The sequence below is a fragment of the Elephas maximus genome, chromosome 3 (genome assembly GCF_024166365.1).
Source record: "Elephas maximus indicus isolate mEleMax1 chromosome 3, mEleMax1 primary haplotype, whole genome shotgun sequence".
In the NCBI taxonomy this organism is placed as follows: domain Eukaryota; kingdom Metazoa; phylum Chordata; class Mammalia; order Proboscidea; family Elephantidae; genus Elephas; species Elephas maximus.
This window is the reverse complement of record NC_064821.1, coordinates 60,989,905-61,015,497: the sequence shown is the minus strand read 5'-3', so window position 1 is coordinate 61,015,497 and position 25,593 is coordinate 60,989,905. Positions and strand designations below refer to the sequence as shown.

General features: G+C 53.4%; 2 protein-coding genes across 3 annotated transcripts in view; both read left to right on the top strand.

Annotated features, from left to right (window-relative positions):
- The first annotated feature begins 5,101 nt into the window (after window positions 1-5,101).
- SH2D5 (SH2 domain containing 5) lies at window positions 5,102-16,385 on the top strand. Its single transcript, XM_049875891.1, has 10 exons — window positions 5,102-5,150; window positions 9,947-10,073; window positions 10,440-10,520; window positions 10,965-11,039; window positions 11,793-11,939; window positions 13,165-13,413; window positions 13,582-13,756; window positions 14,133-14,241; window positions 14,818-14,977; window positions 15,666-16,385. Exons 2-10 carry the CDS (start codon window positions 9,987-9,989, stop codon window positions 15,867-15,869), a joined length of 1,287 nt encoding a protein of 428 aa, XP_049731848.1. The 5' UTR covers window positions 5,102-5,150; window positions 9,947-9,986; the 3' UTR covers window positions 15,870-16,385.
- Window positions 16,386-19,798: 3,413 nt separating this feature from the next.
- The window catches only part of KIF17 (kinesin family member 17), a 55,568-nt gene continuing 49,773 nt past the window's right edge, over window positions 19,799-25,593 (top strand). For both annotated transcript variants that reach the window (XM_049875890.1, XM_049875889.1), the window contains exon 1: window positions 19,799-20,037. In XM_049875890.1, coding sequence (XP_049731847.1) covers window positions 19,807-20,037 — 231 coding nt within the window. In that variant the 5' untranslated portion in view covers window positions 19,799-19,806. The remainder of the gene's footprint in view (window positions 20,038-25,593) is intronic.

Below are 25,593 nucleotides of genomic sequence, written 5' to 3'. Positions count from 1 at the left end.
CTCAGTGGTTTTGGACACCGATGCCTCAGGTAGCACATCCTTTGGCAACGAGTTACAGGGGAATCATACTGTAAGATTAATGGACAGCTGTTAGCACATTTTAAAAGTGAGTCCTTAAGCTTTTAGGAACGTGTTAACTTGTTAGAAGATGAGCAAAAAGAAAAAAATGCATACAGCCTTGAGCTTCAAAAGCCAGGGAGCAAGGGAGAAAAGCTAGGTGGGCAAGAGGTGTGTCCCTTCTCAGCTGCAGCCACCAGAGGCCGAGGCAGCCATCAGCTGCCACCTGGGTCACACCTGGGGCTTCAGCTGGCTCTCTGGTCAGTATGAAGAACAAGACTGCAGAGAGAACTGCAGCTACTCCATGTGCAATCTTTTTTTTTGTTTTTAATCGCCATTAAATATTGCCAGCTTAAGTTTTTTTTTTTTAAGTTTTTCAACATAGATAGCATCTTAGGTTGTATTTGATATGTTTATCTTATTACATGGCTTTCCCCACTTTTTGCAATGCATCCCTAGTCCTCCAATTTTGTCTCTACCCACAAAGTTTTTGACAGGTGTTTCTGGGGAGGGATTCTATCTCTGTCTCTCTCTCTTTTTTTTTTCGACCTGTATTTTTCACGGTTCACTATGAGTCAGAATCAACCCCATGGCAACGGGTTACTTTTCACAGGGGAAGGTACTGGAACCCGTTCCTTCTTCCCTTCTCATATGGAGTACAAGGAGCAACAAGATCAACATGGTGCCTCTTCCTGGGGCATCAGTTTTATTGAAAGGTATTGGGGGATGGTGCTGTTAATGCTAATATTGAAAAATGGGGGGAATGCAAAGTCCACAGTAGTTGGTAATATATAATGAGAGTTAATAAAGTCCCAGGGCCACTTTAGGCTCTGCCTCCTGACCCCCCCCCCCCCCCCCCCCCGCCAAGGGGTATGCATTCACACGGCTCAGAAAATGTGAAAAACACTTCCCAAACCTTGACCCTTGGAGAGGGCAAGTCCAGGTGCCTAGAGTCTGTGTCCTCTTTGGAACTAACTTTCTGTGCAACCTCAAGCAAGTCATGTAACCTTCTGACTCTCATCTAACTCCTCCAGACCTGACATTTTCCCGATCCTGGAACCTCCACACCTCCTGCCAGCCATACTATAGAAAGGCCATTTTCTAAATGAATGAATGAAAGGAATCTTATTTTAACTTATGCCTTAAAATATTTTTTTGAGTTCTAGGTTGTTTATTTTCGGGGCAATATTGGGAGGCAGTTGCAGGGGCAGCCATCAGGATGCACCCAAGATCATGGAAGAATAATGTATATTTGAGTTACTTTCAGAAAGTAACTGTCGGTATGGGAAGGTGTTATAGGGGAAATTGGGATGGAAGCAGGTTCTATAAAAAGCTGATGTGATGATAACTTACGGGCACCAGCTTCCAGTCCTGTCGTTAGAGATCAGCTTCGCAATGATGTGTTACTTCCCACTCACATTTGTCAGCAAGCGATTCCAGTACCAGCCTCTTGGGTTTTAGAGAAAAAGGAAGATTGTGATAGCAAGTTCACACCTGTGTGGTTTAGTAATTGTCAGTGACGCATCAGAAAATACCATGACATGGCTGTGTGCCCTAACTTGTTCAGGGATCACTCCTCCCACCCTACCCCAGCTTGCCTTTTTTGCCCTTCTTCCCCTTGCTTACTGTCTGAAATTCCTTTGGGCTTCCTGTAGAGATGATTCATTAATCAAGTGGCTGAAGTAGCTCAAGAGGGCCGTGTTGTGTCACAAACACAGGACTGGATACACGAGGTAGGGAATGATCCAGTGACAACCATTTTATGCTGCAGACCTGAACTGAACTAGGTTGCTAGGCCGGCTTGCCCAGGAGATGGTTGACACCCACTTTAGTTTGTTTCATTTGCTGGGAGCAAACTGCCAAGCTTTTACATCTTCCCTGGTGGTATTGTGGTTAAATGCTACTGTTGCTAACCAAAAGGTTGGCAGTTCAAATCCACCAATTCAGCTCTCCCAGGAAACTCTTTGGGGCAGTTCGGCTCTGCCCTATAGGGTCACTATGAGTTGGAATCTACTCGAAAGCAACAGGTTTTTTTGTTTTTTGTATAGCTTTAGTAAGGCACCTCACTTCATGCATGGCAAGAGCTTGGAGTTTCTGTGGAATTAGATCAACTGACTCTAGTAACCTCGGGAAACAGAAGCTCACTTGGGCAGTCACATTACTTTGATACATAAATACAAATGAAGGAATGAACTCACTACTGTATAAAGGCATGTGGTTTTGAAACACTGGATTTGCCAGTGAGGGTGAAGACAAACAAAAGGAAGATCCTTGGTGGTAGCAGAGTCAGGAGCCAAAGTCACATATTTTGAGCACATTCATCTTTCTTAGATGTGGTTTGTATGTTTTGTCATAACTCTGTATCTCTGAGACCTAGCACAGTGTTTGTCACTCAAACCTTGACCCTCTGTCCCTTTCTGTGAAAGATTTAGAAGGCAAATATTTTCCTCAGGTTTTAACTATTTTGTCTTCTGAATTTAATTCCTTGGTCTTCTGTCATTTTGGCCTGAAAAGTTTGTCACTTTTTAAAATTGTATGTATCAGAATGAATTATATGCATCAGAAACTTATTAGAGCCAGTATTTAATGGAGGTATGCCCCGTATTGTTTTCTCTGAATATTCTCAAAAAGAGGACTGCAAACCTAGAGTAACTGACAAGTTTTCTCTTTAAAATTTACGTAATTTTTGAGAAAGATAGGAATTAACCCTTTATCTTTTGCATAGTACATATTTCGTAATTGGACTTGCAGAAAGAAAGATACACTTGTAAACCATTTTGTTCCTTCTCATGACTGGACTTGGAGCTGTGAGATGCCCTGGTGAAGCATTTCCCACACCACGTGACACATGGAACTAGTAAATATTTGCCTTTTAAGCACATACAAAAGAAACTGAAGAATAAAAGGCATGTGTAATGCTAGCTAATATTTATTGAGCACTTCATTAGCCCATTTGAATCCTCACATCCCTTTGAGTCAGGCGTTCGTAACACCCTTTACAGATGAAGCATCCAAGGATCAAAGGGATTAAGGCGTTTGCCCAAGGTTCCACATTTAGAAAGACAAATTACCCAGATTTGTGATGAACCCTCTAACAGTTACACCTCACTGCTGTCTCTGGAAGTGTATTCAGGTGGGGAGACAGCAGGAATGCCCAATAAGGCCTGAGTGGCTCAGGTCTACCTCTTTTGGAACCTCCCCCGTGGCCCTCAGACCCTGCTGGAGTTTCTCTCTGCTGTGCCCATCTCCCAGGGTGTTCACTTCCTGGGGTGCAGTCTTTGCTTCCACACTGCACCTGAACCCCGTCCTGACTTTTCTGTGTTGTGGTACATGGGCACTCTCGTGGATTGAATTGTGTCCCTCAAAAATATCTGTCGACTTGGCTAGGTCATGAGTCCCAGTATTGTATGCTTGTCCACCATTTTGTCATCTGATGTGATTTCCCTTTTTGTTGTAAATCCTATCACTATGATGTTAATAAGATGAATTAGTGGCAGTTATACTGATGAGATTGACAGGATTAGTGTCTTAAGTCCATCTCTTTTGAGATGTAAAAGAGAAGTGAGCAGAGAGACATGGGGATATCATAACCAATAAAAAAAAACCAGCGCCGTCAGATATCATACCACCAATAAAACAGTACCAGGAGCAGAGCCCGTCCTTTGGACCCGGGGTTCCTATGCCCGAGAAGCTCCTAGTCCAGGGGAAGATTGACGACAAGGACCTTCCTCCAGAGGCGACAGAGAAAGCCTTCCCCTGTGGCTGATGCCCTGAATTTGGTTTTTTTTTTTTTAGATGGTGAGAGAATAAATTTCCTTTTGTGAAAGCTATCCATTTGTGGTATTTCTGTTACAGCAGCACTAGATGACTAACAGGCACTTTCTGGTGTTTTCTGTCAGCAGATTTCAGGGTTAATACACAACAAAGGCTGGGCTGAATCCGGATCTGCTTTTTATTTTTCATTGCCCATAGGGCCACTGTGAGTCTGAATGGCAATGGGTTTTTATGGGTATAGTATGCCTGGGACAGTTCTACTCTGTCCTCTAGGGTCGCTGTGAGTTGGAATCAACTCCACGGCAATGGCTTTGGTTTTTTCTTTTGGATGCCTGGCCTGATGGCAGTAAAAGTGCTCTGTAGCTCAAAGCTGTTTCTGACACTTGTGCCTGGATTTGCTCACCAGTTTTCTCCATCTGTGTGGATTTATGTGTAACCCAAGGGACGGGATGCCCGTGCGCAGTGATCAACGTTCATTCTAAGACTTTTGATGTCAGATCCTAAGCTGGGGAGCCTCAGTTAATCCTCGTAGAATGGCCCAGCCGGAAGATGGTGAGAAAGAGGATGCGCCACCCTTCCCCATCACCACCCCAAAGCCACCTAGGGGCCGAGAGAAGGGTGAAACTGGCCCAGAGGCCGGGTTCTGAGCGCATTCGTTCATTCGTCAAAAACAAAAAAACAATCACGGAATGCCTACAAGGAGCCAGGCCCTGTCCTGCGCGCTGGGGATGGACTCCGCTCCCTCGCCCCTGCCCCGGTCCAGTGCCACTTGCGCTCTAGTAAGAGGAGACAGATAACAAAAGAGCAAGAAAGACAGCCCTGGGGGCTCTGCGTAGAATGAAGAAGAGTGAGTGGTGGTCAAGGAAGGCTTCCCGGAGAAGGAGCCGTCGGAGCTGCTTCTCGCATGACCAGAAGGAGCTTGCCGGGGATGAGGGGGGTGAGGAGGGTGGTGAGAGGGAGAAGGACGCCAGGAACACAGCCATAAATGAGGGCTATGAGCCCCTAGCCTAAGAACAGGTGTTCTGGGCGGGCGGGAGACAGCCCCTCCGGCCCTTTAAGGAGGGGCGCCCGGGCGCGAGCGGCGTGGGCAGCGACAAAGCCCCTCGAGGCCGCTGATTGGGCGGCGCGGCCGAGCGGAGCTGCTCCGCGGGCGCCGCCGCCAGGTGATTCCGAGTGTGGGTTCCCGCGGCCACGTGTGGGGCGCGGGGGCGGAGAGGGCGGGGGCGGGCGCGGGCCGCGGTGGCGCCGTAGATGCGGCGGGCTGCCGGCTGCGCACGGCCTGACGCTGCAGAGCCGGGACCCGAGACGCGGCGTCCGCGGTGAGTGAGCGGCGAGGAGCTGGGCTGGGGCCGGGGCTGGGGCCGGGGCTGGGGCCGGGGCTGGGGCCGGGGCTGGGCCGGGACAGCCTGGCGGGTCGGCGGGAGCTCGGTCCCCGGGCGCAGAGCTGGGGGGAGGACCTCGCAGTGAGGGAGACCGCGGCACTGGCCTCCGTCACCATCATCACCCTCCACTGCGCCATCGCCTCCACCGTCACCTGCCTTGCTCGCCCCTAGTCTGCGGCGTCTGTGTACTCCGCCCGGGGCTGGCCGCGCTCACGGGGAATTACGGTAGTGGCCGCAGGGATGACATCCGAGGCCGAGGAGCGCTTTGCACTGCACAGGCGCCGACCCCTTACGTGGCTTCGGCTCCACTTAATCCTGAAACCCACACTTTCCGCTCAAATGTTGTCTGTTTAGAGAGGCCGACCTCGATGACACCGCATTAAATAGCATTCCTCACACGCACACCCTCGCACGTTTCATGTCCTCTTTAGCTTACTTTACTTTTCTCCGAGTCGCGTAAAGCCCCTTGAAATGTTTGTTTCCCGTCCCGCCCCCCTCCTCCACCTTGGGCTCCCTGAGGGCTGGGACGTTGTTTTTTGTTCATCTGCGACTGTGCCTGGCACATATTCGGCTCGAGGAAATAGTCTCCCAAGGAGCAAATACAGAGCAGTCCTGGGAGGCAGCTACTATTATCTCCACTTCACAGTTGAGAAGTGGAGGCTGAGAGGGTAAGTGACTTGACCAAGGCCACATCCCCAAATGGATTGGATCCGACAAGCCACGTTCTTGAGCCCTGTCTGTGTGACCCCTAGGCCAGGAGGGGGTGGCATGACCAGGTGTGTTGGAGCTAGGGGCTCCCCTGTGTGTGCTGAGTCAAAAGCAGTGGGGGCGACACTTGGCCACCAGACCTTCTGGCCCAGAAGCAGCTGTTTTGCTGGTCAGATGAGGGCCCAACACCTGAGGTGTTGCTGTCTGCTGCAGCTGCTTCCTTGCCTCACCCACTCCTGGACTGACTGACCCCTCAACCTCCAAAGGTGGACACCCTGCTTACTTGGGTGGGGGTGGGGTGGGGTGGCTCTGAGTAGAGGCCAGCACTGCCATGGCCTAGAGGAAGATCCCCAGAGACCTGGAATTGTTTCCCAGCTTCCCCACCTTGGCAGATGACTTTGCCTACTTGAGCTGCTGTTTTCTGAGCCCAATGTCTGCTGGTGGCATGGTCTCCCAGGATGCTTTGGGGGTGGGCTGCTCCCCACAGTATAGCTCAGCTATGGTGCAGTGGTGGGCCTCCCTCCTTGACCCTAGAGGCAGATGAACCCATCCAGTCTCCTGCCTCAAAGCAGGGTCACCCGCAAAAGATCAGAGGAGCAAGAGAGCCCCCCTGTCTCTTTCCAAACGTGTTCCCTTAGGAAGGTGCCCCCCCCCCAACCAGGCTTCCAGCAAAACATCTGCAAGATAGGTCTGGTCCCAAGAGATCAGTGGCTATTTGTGCCTGGAACTGATAAGCAGGTTTATTTCCAAGGTTGGAGTAAGCCTGGTGCCCTCCCTGGTCCCCTGGGGCACCCTCTCTCCTCCGGCTTGAGGCTGAAGGTGCTGTGCCCCTCAGGTTCGGGAGGGGGGATGGAGAAAGGGAGACTCTTCCGGTTTCCAAGAAGGCTAAGGATGGGGAGTGGAGGGAAGGACCAGGTGATGTCCCGTGACAGGGCCTGTGGCCTGGCCTGCCCACCCCACCCCACAGCTGAGACACTGGGATGGCCCCGAGGAAGCCAACCCTGGATCTGGAGGAAGGAGGCTGTTCGCAGCCGTAGACACAGCTGTCTCCACTGTGTGAGCTAATGTGTGAGTGTGTGATAACCAGTGTGGCTCCTCTCCATGAACAGCTTGGTGCCTGAGTGGCTGTATTCGCACCGACGGCAGGAGGCGGAATCTGCTTCTTATCTCTCCAGCCTCCCACCTCTCTTCTCTCTCCTCACTCTCTGCTCCCACTTCCGGGGCTGCCTTTTCTTCCTGTCTTTCCTTCACTCCCTTCCCCCTTGTTTACTTTTCAGTCTCTGAGCCTCTTCTCTGCCCACCACCTGGGGGTACAGGGCTTACCTCCATGTGACTGTGAAATTAAAAGGTGGTTTCCTGGAAGCCCCCATCTCTTTACCTGGAACCAGTAAAATGTTTTAGTGCTGGTACCCATCTGACATTATTATCTTGAAAACCTAAAATGTACAATAGGTAATAGACATGATACGAAAAGTGATCATGATCCGAAAGTGGGGGTGGGGTGCGACACCCAGAAAGGAAGCAGGAGGGGCAAAGTGCAGGAGAGAGGCACCAGGGAAGTAAAACCTTTGTTTTCTGGCATTTCCTACGCTGGTAGATCGCTTTTGGCACTGCCACGCTGGACTGAGCCTGGGATTGGAGGTCACAGACATGCAGAAGTGGGGGCCCTTCCAGTGTCAGTTTCAGAGCATCTACACCCTCCTTCCCCGAGGACTCCTGAACCTGAGTGGAGGCAGACCCAGGATGCACCCATGTCCTGCCCAGGGCCGTGTGTCCCATACCTGCTTTCTCTCCACTGGAGCCAGGTCCCTTGTGGGTTTTCCCTTTTACCCTGCCCTCCCAGACTGGGTGGTCGCCCAGCGGTGTGGCCCAGTACAAGGGGGACTGAAAACAGACCTCACTGCCCATCCAGGCTTCTTCCAGAACAGCAGGCTTTGGGGTCCCCATCTCCTGGGAGCAGGGGCGCATTACCCACAAGCAAGGTATGCACGAGCTTATTTGTGCTTACTAATCTGTAGTGCACAATTGCGTATGAGTTTCACCGCATCTTTGATGTGGGGAAAAACAGGTGAAATTGTGCACTACAGACTAGCAAGTAAGCTCTGTGTACCTTGCTGATTGGGTCATCTGCCCTGCCTGGGAGAACATGTTTGTTGAGCATTGGCTTCGAGCCTGGCTGGCATCAGGCCGGTGCCTGCTCCTCCATTCAGTTTCCTCAGCTCTTCAGGTGAGCCTAGGTTTGCAGATGAGGAAAGGGGGGCTCACAGAGGTGAGGTGGCTCGCCCAGCGTCACGCAGGACTCGAACCCAGGTCTCTGATCCCATGTGCAGTGAGGAGTCCTTAGAGACGCAGGCAGAGCATTCAGCTGTTCTTTCTGGTAATCATCTTTCCATTGATGAATTTATTTCTCCTCCATTGGCACCAGCTGTGGCCCTGAACGTGCCTGGGGAGGATGTGTTCTCCTTGCCCTTGAGGACATCTAGTAAGAGAGGTTTGCTCCTCTCGTCCACTGTAGTGGGTGTGGAAGGTGGGGGCTGAGGGACTCCAGGAAGCATGAGAACCTGGACTTGGGGGCCCCTCAGCACCCCTCCTCAGGGGCATTGTCTGCCTTCTCTACACCCTAACTTGCATCAGTGCACTGCCTGGCTTGGTTTTGGTTTTCAAGACCCACAAGGGGTTGGGGGCTTTGGAAAGGAGCTGGAATCAGGCTGGGCTGAATGGGCCATGGGTCTGTGAAGCAGGTCCCCAGCCTCATCAGCTCTGGCCATCCAGCTCATGGGCAACCGGGTGGACTACAGAGCTCTTCCTGCAAAGCAGAGCCTAACTAGACTTCCCTAGTCTGGCGTTTAGGGCTGAGCCCAGCCTGGCTACAGTCTGCCATCTACCTCAGGGCCCAGCTGCCTTCGCTCCTCTGCCCTTGAATACTCCATTTTACTGCTGGAATGTCCTTCTTGCTGCCACTCTCCTACTGGCCCCCTCCTCTCCTCCTGGGTGGTGCCTTCCCAGGCTGCCCCCTCCTTTCCCCTGGCACTTTGTACAAGCTGGTTACAAGTCTGTACCCCCACCTCCACCCCCTGGGGGCAGGGCCCAAGTCATATTAGCTCTGCAGCTGGCACAGTTGGTGCTCAGTGAGTGGAGGACTGAGGGCGCTCGCTGCCACACCCCTTCAGATCTCCTCAAATTCATCTCCTTGGTGAGGGCTTCCTAGCTGCACGTCAGCCCCAACCTGGTATCTCATATTCCCTTTCCACCTCATCACCATCTATCTTAGTCATCTAGTGCTGCTGTAACAGAAATATCACAAGTGGATGGCTTTAACAAAGAGAAATTTATTTTCTCACAGTCCAGTAGCTACAAGTCCAAATTCAGGGCATCAGCTCTAGGGGAAGGCCTTCTCTCTCTGTCAGCTCTGGAGGAAAGTCCTTGTCATCAGTCTTCCCTTGGTCTGGGAGCATCTCAGTGCAGGAACTTTAGGTCCAAAGGATGTGCTCTGCCCCTGGCACTGCTTTCTTGGTGGTATGAGGTCCCCAACTCTCTGCTTGCTTCCCTTTCCTTTTATCTCTTGTAAGATGAAAGGTTTCACAGGCTACACCCCAGGGAAACTCCCTTTACATTGGATCAGGGACGTGACCTTAGTAAGGGTGTTATAATCCCACTCTAATTCTCTTTAACATAAAATTACAATCACAAAATGGAGGGCAACCACACTATACTGGGAATCATGGCCCAGCCAAGTTGATACACACATTTCTGGGGGGACATAATTCACTATCTAACCTATTATGTGTCTTACTTGTTTAGTTTAATGTCTGCTTCCCCCATGACTCCATGAGGGCAGGCAGGGGTTTTGTCATTTTGTTCAGGGCTGTGTTCCCAGTGCCCAGGTCAGTGCCTGGCATACATCAGGTGCTCTGTAAAGATTTGTCGAATGAATGACTGAATGAATGAACTAATGCAGCAGTCTCTGATAGGGAGCACTGGGGTTGCCTGCCTGGGACCGACTGACCTCCTCTTGCCCCCTGTAGACTTCTTCCCTGCGGGCTTGGAGCTGGCATCCTGGGGGCCATGCAGAAGGCTGGGGCAGGGGGCCGGAGGGCCTCTGACTGCGGTCCTGCTCCTCATAGGCCCAGGTGCATCACCAAGTTTGCCCAGGTGGGTGGGGCCACCCCATCCAAGTGTGCTCTGGGGGGCAGTCACTGGGTGGCAGGCCTGGGATGGGGAAGGGGGGGAAGGGAGCTGTGAGTCAAGGGCCTTTTACTGTGTCTGCCTTCCCTGACCAAGGCTTTGGAGAGTGTGTGTGTGTGCACAGATGAAGAGATAGGGCCTCGGAGCATGCAGTGACTTGGTCAAGGTCACCTGCTGGGGAAGTAGCAGAGCCCAGACTTCATGGACAGTGCTTCATCACAGTCCACAGCTTACCTGATGAAGCAGTGTGTGTGTCTGGGGGGCAATTGGAGGTTGGGGGTCAAGTGCCATGGGCCTGACTCCCTGCTTCCCACCCCCCCCAACCCCAAGCAGTATGTGGGCTCCTTCCCTGTGGATGACCTGAACACCCAGGAAAGCGTGTGGCTGGTACAGCAGCAGCTGTGGGCACTGAAGGTAGGTGGGCTAGGGTGCTTGGGGTACACTTCCCAAATGAAGATCACAGCCTTGGAATGTCAGGTTGGGAATGGTCCTTTGGGACCATCTGGTTCACCCTCCCCACACACAGTCCAACTCAAAGCCACTCTGAGGTGGGCCCAACCGGGACCCACACCTGGGGACTCCTTTCCTTTGGGCAGCCTGAGACTCGAGCCCCACAGATGGCAGCCACAGATGGGAGGAGTATGAGATGGTTAGAACATGGCCAGCTATGGCCCTGGCTGGGGGGTGGTCCCCTGGGAGCCACCCACACTTTCCCCAGCTCCTGGTGGGTCCACTGGTCAGGGTCAGTCACCTGGCAGGTGGGATGGAGCTGGCTGACCAGCCTTAGTGAATGGTCCTGTGATAGGGCAGGGCCTGGGAGATGATACCTGTTTCCCTGCCAACTCTCTTCCCATTCAGGACTGTCCCAGACGCCGGGCTGTCATCCTGAAATTCAGCCTTCAGGGTGTCAAGATCTACAGCGGAGAGGGCGAGGTAGGAGCCCATGGGTACAGGTGAGGACTGGAGAGGGATGGATGTCTCCTCCCTCCGGGACATGCTCACCTCTGCCCAAGTCCCTGTCTTAGCTCAGACCAAGCCTCTCCCCTTGAGCCTCTTTGGCTCCCCAGCCTGCTGGCACCTTTGTACTTTCTCTCTCCAAGGCCCTGTCCCCCAGAGTGAGCTCAGGCAACGGTTTCTCCTCCACCTCCCCCCACCCTGCCCGGCCCTCCAGAATCTCTAGGGCCACCCCCTGGCTGAGCATCAGGGACATGCAGTCCCTGTGGCCAAAGTGTGGCTACATTTCCGCCAGTTCCCTGGCCTTTTGTAGGCCTGCCCAGTGGTGGCCTGTGGCTGGCCTCTCCTAGCAGTGGAAGGAGGCCAGACTAAGCTGGAGGCCATTGTGGGGGGTCCCTTCCCAGATGCCCATCCTTCTCCTGCCCCTCCTTGTCTTCTCCTCCTGGTCCCCCTCAAGTTCAGGTGTGATGACCTGAACCTGCAGGTCAGCAGCAGGAAGCCAGGGGTCCAAGCCCTGCGGGCACGTGAAGGATGGGGGTTTAGATTTGAAGCAGGGTTGAGTAGCTCTGGAGGAAGGGAGGATTTCTTCACCCCAGGAGCCAGGTGGGCCCCAAGCTGGGCAGGTGGAAGAGCAGACCCTGAGGCTGCCAGCAGGTACGGGGGGCCAGCAGGGCTGGCAGCTGCAGGCCCGGTGGTGGGTCTGATGGTGGTCATCATGTGCTGCCACCCCAGGTGCTCCTGATGGCTCATGCCCTGAGGCGCATACTCCATTCCACCTGGTGCCCAGCCGACTGCCAGTTTGCCTTTATGGCCCGAAACCCCCGGAGCCCGGCCAGCAAGCTCTTCTGCCACCTCTTTGTGGGCAGCCAACCTGGAGAGGTATCTGGGCCCAAGGCAAGGGGCCACCGTGGAGGCTGGGCATCAGGGCAGGTTTCAGCTCAGCCATGCTCAGTGTGCGCCCTCTCCACACCTGCTCCTTCTGCAGCTCTGCCCACTGAGAACTTCCAAGAAGTAAGCTAGTGGCCTCAGCATCCCCTGGGGCCTGAGGTGGGGCCCTGGCCCTGCACTTGGAAATTGCGGGGTCACCCCTCCAAGCCTTTGTGCATGCTGTTCTCTCTGCCTAGAGTGCCCATCCCCTTCTCACATTGCAAACTCCAGTGTGCCCTTCAAGGGTCTGAAGCCCACGCCCAACTCCTCTGGGCCCTGTGACATGAACCACACTCGGTCATCGGGCTGTCCCTAATCAGACACTGAGTTCTTTGAGAGCAGAGACTGAATCTGGCTCTTACACTGTCCCAGTGCCTGTTCCCATGCAGTGGATGGGCGAATGGATCTTGGCAGTCAAGGCCAGAGTGTTGTGAACGACAGAGCCTTGGCAGCACCTGGCTGGCTATGTTACAAGCAGAGTCTGGGTTTGCTTCTGTGCAGTGAGCATTGCCAGTACCCATTGTACACCAGACCCTGTTCTGGCTACTCGGGTGACAGGTGGCTGAGACAGGGTCCTTGATCTTTTGGAGCGCATGGTTCCAACATGTAGGGGCTAGACAGCCTGTTGAGGGAAAGGGGTAGAATGTACTAGTCCTAGCCAAGTGCTGGGCCTGTGCTGGGGGTTTTCTGTGCTCTGCCTCACTGACTTCTCAAAGGAGCATAGAGAGGTGGGGATGAGGAAACTGAGGCACAGAGAGGTGCCATGCTCTGCCTAGGATCCCACAGTAGCTCCTAGTGGCAGAGCCAAGATTGGAACCTTGGTATCGGGACTCCAGGCCCTGGGCTCTTAGCCACTCCTCTCGGAGAATCCACACACAATGTGGAGGGGGTGGGGGTGGGGGTGGGGGTGGGGACAGAAAACCTGGGGGAGGAGTGAATTTAGCCCACGGCTATATTCCCAGCTCCAAGCATGGTGCCTGGCACAAAGTAGGTGCTCAGTATTTGTTAAATGAGAGGCTGCATGGTGGTTAGGGATAAGTGAGAGTTCTCCCAGGAAGAATGAGGAGGCGCATCCCTAGCCAAGGGGCTAGCCATGTGCTCTTGGAGAGTGGGTTGATGCCTAAGGAATTCCCCAGGAGGTCTCTCCCAGCTGAGGCCACCTCCCACCCTTCCCTAGGTCCAGATCCTGCACCTGATCCTCTGCCGCTCCTTCCAGTTGGCCTACCTCTTGCAGCACCCTGAGGAGCGGGCACAGCCAGACCCCTGCCCGGGGCCTGCAGGGGATGTGCCCCTGAAGCCACTGCCCAGCCCTGGGGGCCACCCTGGCCTACTACGGGAGCCCTTCGGCCGTGATCAGCTTTCACAGAGCGTCCATGCACTGGTGTCCTTCCGGCGGCTGCCAGCAGAAAGGCCGGCAGGCAGTGGGGTATGCAGCATCCCAGCTAGGGAGTGGGCAGTGGGCAGGGTAGCTGGGTGAGGGGCTTGGGGGGTCCCTGAGGAGCACATGGGGGAGCTGGACTTCAGTGGAGGGGGTTTCACATAGCTGAGCCTGAGTCTGCCCACCTGTCTACATGGCTCCTCTCGGTGCCTGAAGAAGGAGCTGCTAGAGGTGGAAGGCCGTGGGGGCACCCGCCATGCCCGCCTGGGGAATCCCTACTGTTCGCCCACGCTGGTTCGCAAGAAGGCCATTCGCAGCAAAGTGATCCGCTCGGGGGCCTACCGCGGTTGTACCTATGAGACTCAGCTGCAGCTGTCGGCTCGGGAGGCCTGTGAGTGTGGGTGCATGCAAGGACACACGTGTGGAGGAGCATGGCTGCCCCATGGGCACCTGGGACACATGCCTGTATGCATCTGTGCCTGGAAGAGAGGGTGGCATGAGTGTGTGTTTCTGCAAGGCTATGCCGCCCCTCGGATAGGTGCCTGCGTGCAGGAGTGCATGCAGCCTGTCTGCCCCAGGGCTTGCGTAGGTGACTGTACAGCTGTGGGGGGTGTCTTTTGGGGAACTGGGTGTGTGCCTAAGGGGCAAGGGGGAGGGAGCTTGGTGAGGAGACAAGCATGGGGGTGATGGGGCCTGTGGGGGTGGGGCGGGCAGGCATGGGGAGATGGCCCCTCTCCTGCTGACCCCTTCCTGGGTGGCCTCCATAGTCCCTGCAGCGTGGGAGGCATGGCCGTGGGGTCCCAGCGGCTCCACGTGCCTGGTGGAGAGCGAGGGCAGCTTGACAGAGAACATCTGGGCCTTTGCTGGCATCTCCAGGTAGGAGGGACCTGGCCTGGCCAGGGCCCAGGCTCTTGGGTGGGCAGAGACAGGGGCTGTGGGCTCCCCCAAGGCCCTGACGGGCATACTCCTCCCAACGTCGCTGACTGCAGGCCTGGGACTTCACCACCTGTGCCTCAGTTTCCACATATGTAAACAGGGGACAATAAAGGGCCTTTATTGAAGGGCTGTAGAAAAGATTAAATGAGGCAGTTCAGGTGAAGCCCTCAGCACCTGGCCTGTTCTACAGGGCAAGTGCTCCCTAAATGTCAGCTCTGAACTCCCAGGAAGCCTAGGCCCTTCCTGGCCTCCAGAGTACGCGTAGGGGCAAACGCCTCATTTTAAAAAATATTCCTGATTGGGTCTAGGAGTTAGCAAATTGAAAGACTCCTTAGAAACATTTTAGTTTTGAAAAGCTTCCTTTTACTGAAGGCCTACTCTGGGTCAGATTTACATGACACACAATTGCGTTTCATCCTCGGGCCACCTCGGTGCTGTTGGAGCTGTTACGTCCATTGCCCAGAGGCTGGGCCCAGACTGGGGGTCCCACCCTCAGCCTCTGCCCTGTCTGTCTAGGCAGTGTGCCCTCACCCTGCTGCGGAGAGATGTGCTCGGGGCCTTCCTGTTGTGGCCCGAGCCGGGCACAATTGGCCAGTGGTGTCTGTCGGTGCGGACACAGTGCGGCGTGGTATCTCACCAGGTCTTCCGGAACCACCTGGGCCGCTACTGCGTGGAGGTAAGAATGCAGGCTCCGCCTCTGTCTTTGGCCCTGCTCCCATGCCTTTATGCCCCACCCTTGTCTGCAGAGGTCCTGAGTCAGCCTCCTCTGAGCCCCTGATTGTCTCATTGGCTCTTTCTGGCCCTGCCCCTTACATAGCTCTCCTTTGCCAGTGTGCCCTGCTGGCCCCGCCTCTACTGGCCTTCAGGCCCCCCGCCCCCCATCTTTGCCCTGACCTGAAGGCTCTTCGAGGATGGTGCCGCCTCCCCGAGGGCCCAACTCTCGGGAGGTGGTTTCAGAGAGTCTGGGGTCAGGGGTCATGCCTCCCACTTCTATAGGGATCCCGGCTTTCCCACGCCCTAGCCCAACTTTCAGGAGAGGAGGAAACTGACTCGGAGAGGGCAAGGGCTTGCCTAAGCTCACACAGCCTCTGACTGGGTCTAGAGTCACCCTGACCTCAGGTTTTGAGGGACTGGGCTGGACTGGTGGGGCTTTTTAGATGCGCGTCCTTCCTTCTAGGCTGAAGGCTGGGAGGAGGAAAAGAGCAAATGGTGTCTGACTGCTGTGAGCAGGACATGTCCCCTCTCTGAGCTCTAGTTTCCTCCTCTCTTAAATGGGTCAGGATCTGTGAACGGGGGTAGTGGGTACCTGGTGGGAGCCCTGGGGAGAGGGAGGCTGGAGCTGAAGTCTCTCCCCCTCCCTGCAGCATTTGCCAGCAGAGTTCCCCAGCCTGGAGGCCCTGGTAGAGCACCACTCAGGCACAGAGCGCAGCCTCTTCTGCTCCCTGGACATGGGCCACCTGAACCCAGGCTACGAGGAGCAGGACTGTGGGCCTGAGGGCAGGCCACCCCGGATTCTCCGGCCCCTGGGCCATGCCAAGTCTGAGGCAGAGCTGCAGGGCCTGGGCTAGGTGCCAGGCCCCATGCCCGCAGGCCCTGCCTCACCCCAGCTCCTGGGCCTCAGCAGGCCGTTCTGCCTGCTTCCACCCTGCTGGTCACCAGTTCCATCCGATCACTCAGCCCCTTGGACCAGTCTTAGATCACTTCAGTGCCTGTGGGAGGGGGGACACCTGAGATTCGGAGAGCTGCTGGCTTCTCGCAGGATATGTGACCTCCTGAGCTTCCAGGAGGGGCTTCTGTTATCCTGTTGGGTGAATTTGGATGCTGTCATCTCTGGGCTTCCACTTTGCTCCTAGGATGAGAGCTTTCCAAGGTGGGTGGGAAGGTTGTTTTTCATGATGGAAGTGTAGGCTGGCCTTGGGATCCTGACTGAGGAAACCAGACAAGTGAGGGAGAGGTGCTGAGGGAAGCAGGAGTGAGTCCTCACTTTGGGCAAAAGCCTGAGCAGTGAGTCAGCCCTGCCCTGAGAGAGTGCAGAGATGACTCGGTAGCATGTGTGGGCATGGACGCAGGGGCAGACAGATAGAACTCGGCCTGTTTCCCCACATGACCCTGAGGGTCAAGGGGTCTTACCTTGAGTTCTGAGGAATGGGGGGTTAGGAAGGTGTAGAAAGGGCAGGATGGACAAAGATTTGTGCCACCCAAAACCTGGGCATATGTTACCACTGAATGCAGAAAGGGACATGAACCAGCAGATGGAGCAAAGAATCTCTGTGTACTGCTTAGGAAGGCTGGTTTGTCCACACCCAAACCCATGGGATCGTGAGTCCAGCTTTCTTGGAAGGCATGCCCCAGTTCTCATCCCATTGCCCACACTCCCAGGAACCACCAAGACCTGCCCACCACCGAGGGCTCATTTCCTTTAGTCATTTGACTGGGAGGGCCAGCAGTCTGGGGTTTGATGGCTGCCTTAGGAAGCTGCCCAATGCTGGTATCTCCCTTAACGTGGCGCTGACCATGGTGTCAGGGTCCACCTGACCAGGCCAGCCCCTTTTCTTTTCCCTCGAAGATGGCATCCAAGCAGAACCAACCAAAGGTAGAACTGATGTGGGCCCTGCCAGAGGAGGCTTGGCCTCAATGGGCAGCGGAGTCCAGGGAGATGACTGTAGTGTAAGGCAGTGCGCCCTGCTGGCAACTGACAAATCCAAGCATCAACTCCACAAATAGGGATCCACTAAATTGTTAAGTTTAGGGACCAGGTCATTTTGGGGGATGCCCTGTCCCCCATTTGGAAGCGGGATGTGACTGTTCAGTGCCTTGAAAGTAACGGATTTTGTATTCCTGGAAGAAAGAGGGCAGCTCCAACAGAATAGAAAGCAGGGAGGCAAACGGTCAATGAGAACGCAGTATGCCAGGAAATGCAGGCCCAGTGTGCCCAGCCTGCAACTTCCACCCAGAACGTGATTTTAGCTAAGCACCTTGTGATTTTCTTGCCAGACAAGTGAGAGGTCTTGTCCTAAGAGATAGAAGGAAGCTGTTCTTTGGGGGCCCTTTCATTGGAAATAGCATTAATCTTATATTGAATGTCTTTGGGAACCCAGGACTAGGTTTACAGCCATTTTTACTGGGTTCAGGTCCTCCCTGGGCAAAGCCTTGGTCCTGAGTGGAGGTCCCAGCCTCACTTTCCACCGGTGAGGAGAGAGCTGTGGTGATTCAGTGCCCTGGATTATAGCGTTGGTGATGGGCATTTAAGAAGACCTGATAACTGGCCAAGGCTAGGGCCAAAGCTTACCTCAATGAGGGATGGGTTGTGTTAATTATCCCTGCAGACAAGGGTGGTGGTGTGTGATGTCGAGTCGATTCTGACTCATAGTAACTGTGTAGGACGGAGTAGAACTGCCCCATAGGGTTTCCAAGGCTGTAGTCTTTATGGGAGCAGATTGCCAGGTCTTTTCTTCCGAGGAATAGCTGATGGGTTCAAACTGCCAACCTTTTGGTTAGCAGCCAAGTGCTTAACCATTGCACCACCAGAGTTCCTTGCAGACAAGCTGTGGGGAATATTCAGCACACTGAAGAGACCAGCCTTCCCCAAGCACTTTAACATTTTTTCAAACAGCATTTATTGAGCACGTGTTACAAGCAGTGCAAGGCCTTTGGGCTATGTATGCAGAAGTCCTCAATGTCTTAATTATACACCACAGTTTTCTCTTTCTGTTCAAACCAGCACCACTGCGTAGCCTACTTACTGTATGGACTTGAAACAAATAAAAACACATTTCTTCAGATTGTTTAGTTAGTACAGACTTTTCCTTTGAAACATGAGGTCTTTGTTCAGTTTGCCTGGTTTGTTTTTATCTGCCAAACATACCTTCAGCTGGTGCTGAGGAGCCAGTGGTGGGCCAGACGGGCCTTAGCTTGATGGATGTCCTGAAAGAATCAGGTAGGTAGATTTTATCATGTTCTTCTTCTGCTTCAATCTTCATAGGGTATTTTCTATAGGGAAAAGGCTCAAATCCTTATGTTCTGGCAGCTCTGGCTTTCTTTTTATTCCTGCAACATGCCATGGGACCTTTGCACAGACTGGACGGGTTTCATCCTTGTCCCCTCCCTTCGCCTGATTAACTCAACCTTCACATTTGGTGCCCTGACTGTCAGAGGCCACTTCACTAGGCCAGCCCTATTTGTTTCCTTGGAGATGGGATCTGAGCAGAAAGACCTGAGGGTAGAATTTATGTGGGCCCTGCCACAGGGGACTTGGCCTTGGTGGGCAGTGGGGATCCAGGAGAAATGACTCACAGGAAACCTGACCGCCACTCATGGTGAGGTTCCCTTGGTAGAACCTTGGTTCCATGGAACCAGACCTTTAGTTTATAATCATTTTCATTTGTGGGATTTTGTTTCTAATGTCAGTGCCCCTACTAGACTATGGGCTCCAGGAGGGTAGGGATTGGGTGGTCTCCCCAGTGCCTCTGTCACCGTGCCTGGCATGTAGCTGACACTCAGTGTTTATGTGCATAGAGGGGAGCTCAAAGGAGCCATGACAGAGCTGCCCTTCTTGCTGGGGGACTTGTGCTGAGCTGCGAGGGGTGGCCTCTTCAGCCAGAAGAATTTGACTCACAAAGCTTTTTAAAAAATCTTTGGCTCTTAGAAAACACAAGGGGTGGCATTAGAAGAGAAGCTTCACCCTGCCCAGGGTGCTGTGGGATCTGGGGCAGCCTTCTCCTGAATCAATACAGGAATGCGGGCGAAGGGCAGCGGGATCCTTTTTGCCTTTCTCAGTAGGTCTAACCCCCCCTCCGTGAGGTCTCTCTTGGCTCTAGCTTAGCTCCGTGGTGAAGCCGGGCCTGGGCTCCCAATTTTGGCTAGACAACCTCAGGCAAATTGCTTAACCTCTCTGGACCGTGAGTGTGAGGATTAGAGAAGATAACGGAGCCAGTGGCCGTTCCAGGCAAGCCGTTGCCGGTCCTTCCTCGAAAGCAGGCCACGCGTGCGCGCGTCTAGCCAGGGAAGCCTCGACGCTCGGCACGAGGACACCGCCTCTTGTGCGACGCTCCCTGCAGCCCGGCGAAAACGTTCTCCGGAGACGACGCCTGTGACGCCAGGGGCGTTGCCCAGCAACCGCGAACGCCGCGGCGGCGTGCGGGCGTGCAGGCGGGCGGGCGGCTCCGGGGGCTCGGGTCCTGCGGCGGCGCCTGCAGCGCGGATCCCCCCACGTCCCCGCCCGGGCCAGGCCTCAGGGGCGGGCGAGCCTGGGCGCAGGAGGCGGCGGCGGCCCCAGCCCTGCGACTCCCCCGCGGCCCCCGCGCCCCTCCGCCGCCCCTGGGGCGCCCCCCGAGGAGTCCCGCTGCCCCGCCGCGGCCCCGCCTCCGCGTCCAGGCCCCGCCCCCCGTGGCCGGCGCTGGCCACTCCCCTTGGCCCGGGCCGCCCGCGGTACCCCCGCCGGTGGGAGCCTTCCTCGGGCCGGTTGGCTACGTCGGGCCGCGCCCGGGGGGCCTCGGCCGCGGCGCCATGGCCTCCGAGTCGGTGAAGGTGGTGGTGCGCTGCCGCCCCATGAACCAGCGGGAGCGGGAGCTGAACTGCCAGCCCGTGGTGACGGTGGACTGCGCGCGCGGCCAGTGCTTCATCCAGAACCCGGCCGCCGCCGACGAGCCTCCCAAACAGTTCACCTTCGACGGCGCCTACTACGTGGACCACTTCACCGAGCAGATCTACAACGAGATCGCCTACCCGCTGGTGGAGGTGAGGGCGCCCGGGAATGGCCCAGCGCCTTGGAGGACTGGCGGGCAGGGCCTGGGGCCGGCGTGAGGGGCCTGAAGGGACAGCACTGCCCCCAGGCCAGGCGGGAAGTCCTCTGGAGGGCGCAGGTGGACACCAACAGGTTGGTCTGAAGACTCTTGTCCAGGCAGGAGACACTTGGAGTCTAGTGTCCAGTCCAGGCTTCCACTGTTTCCAGTGCCAAGGCTGGTCCTCACCCTGCCCCTTTCAGCTCCCTTCTCACAAGAACCCTAGCCTCCAGGTCTGTTTGCCCTCCACTCAAATTCTTGGATTTCAGGACTTCTCTAGAACTCCGGCCACTTTCCCAGCCACCAGCTTTCCTCCCAAGAGCTCCATCTCTTCCTCCCAGGCCACAGCTTCTGCCTCCTGCCCCTTCAGTCCTGCATTCAGAATCCTCTCCCCTATGCTCCCTGAGAGGTCTCCCTGGTTTCCAGCTTCTGCAGAGAGAAGGCAGCTGGCCTGGCCCTTGAGGGGAGCAGAAATTCTTCACCTTTGGCTTGATGTATCGCCTTCTTCCTTAGCGGTTGAACAGGGAGAAAACCGTTTCTCACACTTTACAGGACTTTTGTTTCCATATCTCACACTGGGTAGCTCCTTTGAGCTTAGTAATAAGGGAGGTGCTCACATTTCACAGATGGGGAAACTGAGGCCCAGGGGGATGAAACCTGTCTAAGCTCCCACAGCGAGTTTCTAGCAGAGGTGGAGCTGGAAGTATGCTTTCTGCCTCCTCGTCAAGAGTTCTTTCCTGTCTACCAGCATCTCTCCACTTGTTCAGTGAATTCAGTGAGATATCATGAGCTGTTCCACCAAGAAAAGGAACCCTAGTCTTTTCCCAAAGTTTGGAACCTTTTTTGTTTTGTGCTGCCAGGCCGGTTAACATCCCAAAGAACACTTTTGGCTGCTCCAGTTCCTCTGTCAAGAGTCATAGGACCCTGCTGAGAGGGTTGATGTGTTCTCAAGCACAGGGCTCCCCAGTGGTCAGGACCTGACCAGCGACAGTGCCCAGGGCACAAGGGGCAGCTCTCTCCAGGGGGTCGTCCCAGGGTCGGGGGATGGCCAGGCTGTCCTTCTGCCATCCTTGATTCCCAGGCTAGAAGGGACCTGAGGCGTCATCTAATCCAGCCCTTCCCCGTTGGGTCTTTGAATCACTACCAAGTGGAGGACCAGTCGCTGCTTGCATATCTCTGTGATGGGAGCTTATCTTCCCAGAGCAGCCCAGTCCACCTTTGCTTTTTGGCACTTATAAGACTTCTGCACCTTGAGGCAAAGTTGGCCTTCCTGAAGCCTTCAGCAACCTGCCCTGGCTCTGTTCCCAGGTGACCCTCAGGCATACCTCTGCTTCCTCCATCCAGGGTCAGCCCCTCAAAGATTTAAAGAGTATGTTCTTCCCTGGCCTTCCCTCCTGCAGGGCCTTCAGCCTTGCTCAGGGGATAGAATCTTCATCCCTTCCTCATTCAGGATCCTCTAGGGAACTGCAGCCCAGAGGGAGAAACATGTCACATCTCTCCTCCATCTTGCCCTTCTCTTCCGAGTTCTGCCTCTACTTTGAACTCTCTGTTGGGCATCTGCCTCTGGACATCCCATGGAGCCTCAGACTCAACACAATATTCACTCATTATCATTCATTCATTGATTCAGCTAACTAGATAACATGTCAGTACCAGGCGTCATCCCAGGCATGGAAAATGCCATGGAAAGGAGACCTGGGTCATGGTCAGATGGTGGAGCAGCTGTGTAAGCTGTGTAAGTTGATAGTTACCATCCAGGGTGATGAGTGTGAGGAGAAGCCTGAGGAACTTTTACAACAAATAGGAGGCTACGAAACCTGGACTTGGAGGCGGGTGGGGTGGGAAGGGAGGACTTCCTGGAAATGGTGTTATCCAAGCTGAGACCTGAAGGAAGAGACGAGTTGGCCAGGCAAGAAGGTAGAGGAAAGCGGCTTCCAGGTAGAGAGACCAGCATGTAGCATTTAATCTGCACAAGAGCCCGTGGATATGTGTAAAATAGGAGTTATCATTTCTGATGAGGAAACTGAGGCCTGGAGAGTCATGGAACAATTCTGATTCCCAACGGTGCCCAGTCCATGTGCACCATTCTGCTGCCTTCCATTAAATGAACAGCATGCAAATTATATGCAAATCACATGCAGAGCACAGCTCAGGCCAGCTCTAGACTAGGAACAGCTGTACCTGTAGGACTGAGTGGTCTGTCTCTGTCCTGGTGGTCCCTGACCCTGCTCCTGGGGCTCTCCGGCCTATGGCTTATGACCCCAGAACAACCTTTGTGAAGCACTCAGTGCTCCTGGTAGTTCAATGAGATGTCTGAATTTTCTGCCCTTTCTGTTTTCTTCTCCACCCCTTAAATCTAGGCTCTGTCTCTGATCTCTTGTCACTGGGGGATCTCTTCAGTTCTCCTGGGTGCTGTCCCCTCCAGACCCACCCTTCAGCTGACTCAGCGTGTCCTACCCTGACCCGTCAGAGCCATGTCCAGCCTGCTGCCTGGTCACTGGGCACTAACTCAGCCAGTAGGTTTACCTTCCTCCCCTCCCGACCCTGGTCCATGCTTACAGTTGCCTCTGATTACCACCCTCGCCACCCAGTCCACTCAGGGGCCAGATACTCTGATGCGATTTCCTGGAAATTATTGCCGATAATGACATCAAGTTAAAAAGAGAGTCAATTCACTGTTGATTTCAGGAAACCCGTTTAGTAAATAATAGTACAAGTGGACATAGCAGGACCCAGGGTGGAGGAACACAGTGGCCGGCATTTAGAACCTACGTGTGTGCTTGTCCCTTGGGGATCTGGAGGTATCAACTGATGAGTGAAACTTTTAAAAAATCTTACGCTTTGGCTGAAAAATGCATGTAAAATTGTTTTCTACTTAGCTGTAGAACAGCACTGCCCTGTAGAACTTTCTTCGATGATGGAAATGTTCTGTGTCTAAATGGTCCAACTAGGTAGCCACTAGCCACTTGTGGCAATGGAACACTTGAAGTGTGGCGAGTGAGCTTGAGGAACTGAATTTGAATTTAAATTTAAATAGCTACGTGTGGCTAGTGGCTACCATACTGGACAGCATAGCTCTAGAGCAACACTTTCCAATACAGATGTAGTGACCCACATGTTGTCGTTAGGTGCCATTGAGTTGGTTCCGACTCATAGCGACCTTATGTATGACAGAATGAAATGTTGCCCGATCCTGCATCATCCTCACAACGATTGCTATGTTTGAGCCCATTGTTGGAGACACTGTATCAATCCATCTTGTTGAGGGTCTTCCTCTTTTTCACGGACCCTCTAGCAAGCATGATATCCTTCTCCTGAACGTTTTGCTCCTGACAACATGTTGAAAGTAAGAGACAAAGTCTCACCATCCTCGCTTCTGAAGAGCATTCTATGCGTACTTCTTCCAAGACAGATTTGTTCGTTTTTCTGGCAGTCCGTGGTTATATTCAATATTCTTTATGTCTTAGTCATCTAGTGCTGCCATAACAGAAATACCACAAGTGGATGGCTTTAACAAAGATAAATTTATTTTCTCATAGTCTAGTAGGTTACAAGTCCCAATTCAGGGCATCAGCTCCAAGGGAATGCTTTTTCTCTCTGTCAGCTCTGGAGGAAGGTCCTTGTCCACAATCTTCCCCTGGTTGAGGAGCTTTTCAGGCGCAGGGACAACGTGTCCAAAGGACACACTCCGCTCCTGGTGCTGCTTTCTTGGTGGTATGAGGTCCCCAAATCTCTACTTGCTTACTTTTCCTATTATCTCTTGAGAGATAAAAGGTGGTGCAGGCCACACCCGGGGGAAACTCTGTTTACACTGGATCAGGGAGGTGACCTGAGTAAGGGTAGTGTTATAATCCTACTTAATCCTCTTAACATAAAATTACAATCAGAAATGGAGGACAACCACACAATACTAGGAATCATGGCCTAGCCAAGTTGACACATATATTTTGGGGGGGCACAATTCAATCCATGACACTTCACCAGCATCGTAATTCAAATGCATTGATCCTTCAGTTCTCCTTATTCATTGTCCAGCTTTTGCATGCATATGAGGCAACTGAAAATACAGTGGGTTGGATCAGGAATACCTTAGTCCTCAAGGTGACTTTGTTGCTTTTTAATACTTTAAAGAGGTCTTTTGCAGCAGATTTGCCCAATGCAGTACGTCTTTTGATTTCTTGACTTCTACTTCCGTGGGCTTTGGTTATGGATCCAAGTAAAATGAAATCCTGGACAACTTCAGTCTTTTCTCCATTTTTCATGATGTTGCTTATTGGTCCAGTTGTGAGGATTTTTGTTTTCCTTATGTTGAGGTGTAATCCGTATTGAAGGCTGTAGTCTTTGATCTTCATCAGTAAGTGCTTCAAGTCCTCTTTGCTTTCAGCAAGTATGGCTGTGTCATCTGCATAACGCAGGTTGTTTGTTAGTCTAGAAAAACATGGCAACAGGAACATGATGTTGCTTAATTTAAATGGTTCTAGTAGCCACATTTTAAAAAGTAAAAAAAAAAGAAACAGGTGGAATTAATTTTAATAATATCTCTGATTTAACCCAGTATACCAAAAATATTATCATCTAAGTAAAATGTAATATAATATTTAATATTATGTAATAATTATTGAGGTATTTTACATTTTTTTTACTACATCTTCAAAATCTTCTATGTTACAGCTATAACAGAGCTCAATTCGAATGTCAAAGTTTCACCAGTTGAAATGAAACACGAGAAGTTATGTTTAATGGAAAAAATACCTTATTCTCCTTGAGTTTTTCATTTTAAATTTAAGTTAATTAAAATTAAATTACATAAAAATAAAGTAACAAGTGTGCCGTCCTGGACAGTGTGGCTCTGCAGTACAGCTGTGTTTATTTTTATAAAATCCCTTCCCCAAGTATGACTAAAACGGGTACTCCAGGAGCTGCTCCAAGTTGTTCCGGGGCCTTGTGTGCTCCCGGCTCTCCTTGCATGTCGAGGCTTTGAGAGACTCAGCCCTGGCTCCTGGCTGGTTGGTCTCTGTGTACTATGTCTCCCCAGGAAGCCCTGTCCTCATGGGTGGCCCATGGCCCTGTGAGAAGTGCAGGCACCCAGCAGTGGTCATGGTGTCCCCTGAGACGGAGAGGTGGGCCTCTGTTTCTGCTCTCCCCAGGAGGAGCTGTGAACTGTGATTTCCAGTCTTCCTTCCCCAGCAGTTCCTGGGAATAATGAACCCTGTTCTTGCCTGCAGGAAGGGGTTCTGAGGTGGGACCTAGCATAGATGCCATGTGGGCCTTGGGGCCTGGGAGTAGTTCTCTGGGCTCCGACACAGGACTCCCACTTGGGGCAGGGACTGTGTCTACTGTCGTTCACCCACTGCTCTATCCCCAGCCGGAGCATAGTGCCTAGCCCAGAAAACCTGCTCAGTACCTGAATAAATGAATGTGTGAGTGCATGAACAATGACCCTACAGATGGTACCCAGTTTACCTCCTATTTTCCTTCCTAGCCTCATCCCTCACCCCATTGTCCTAGCTCC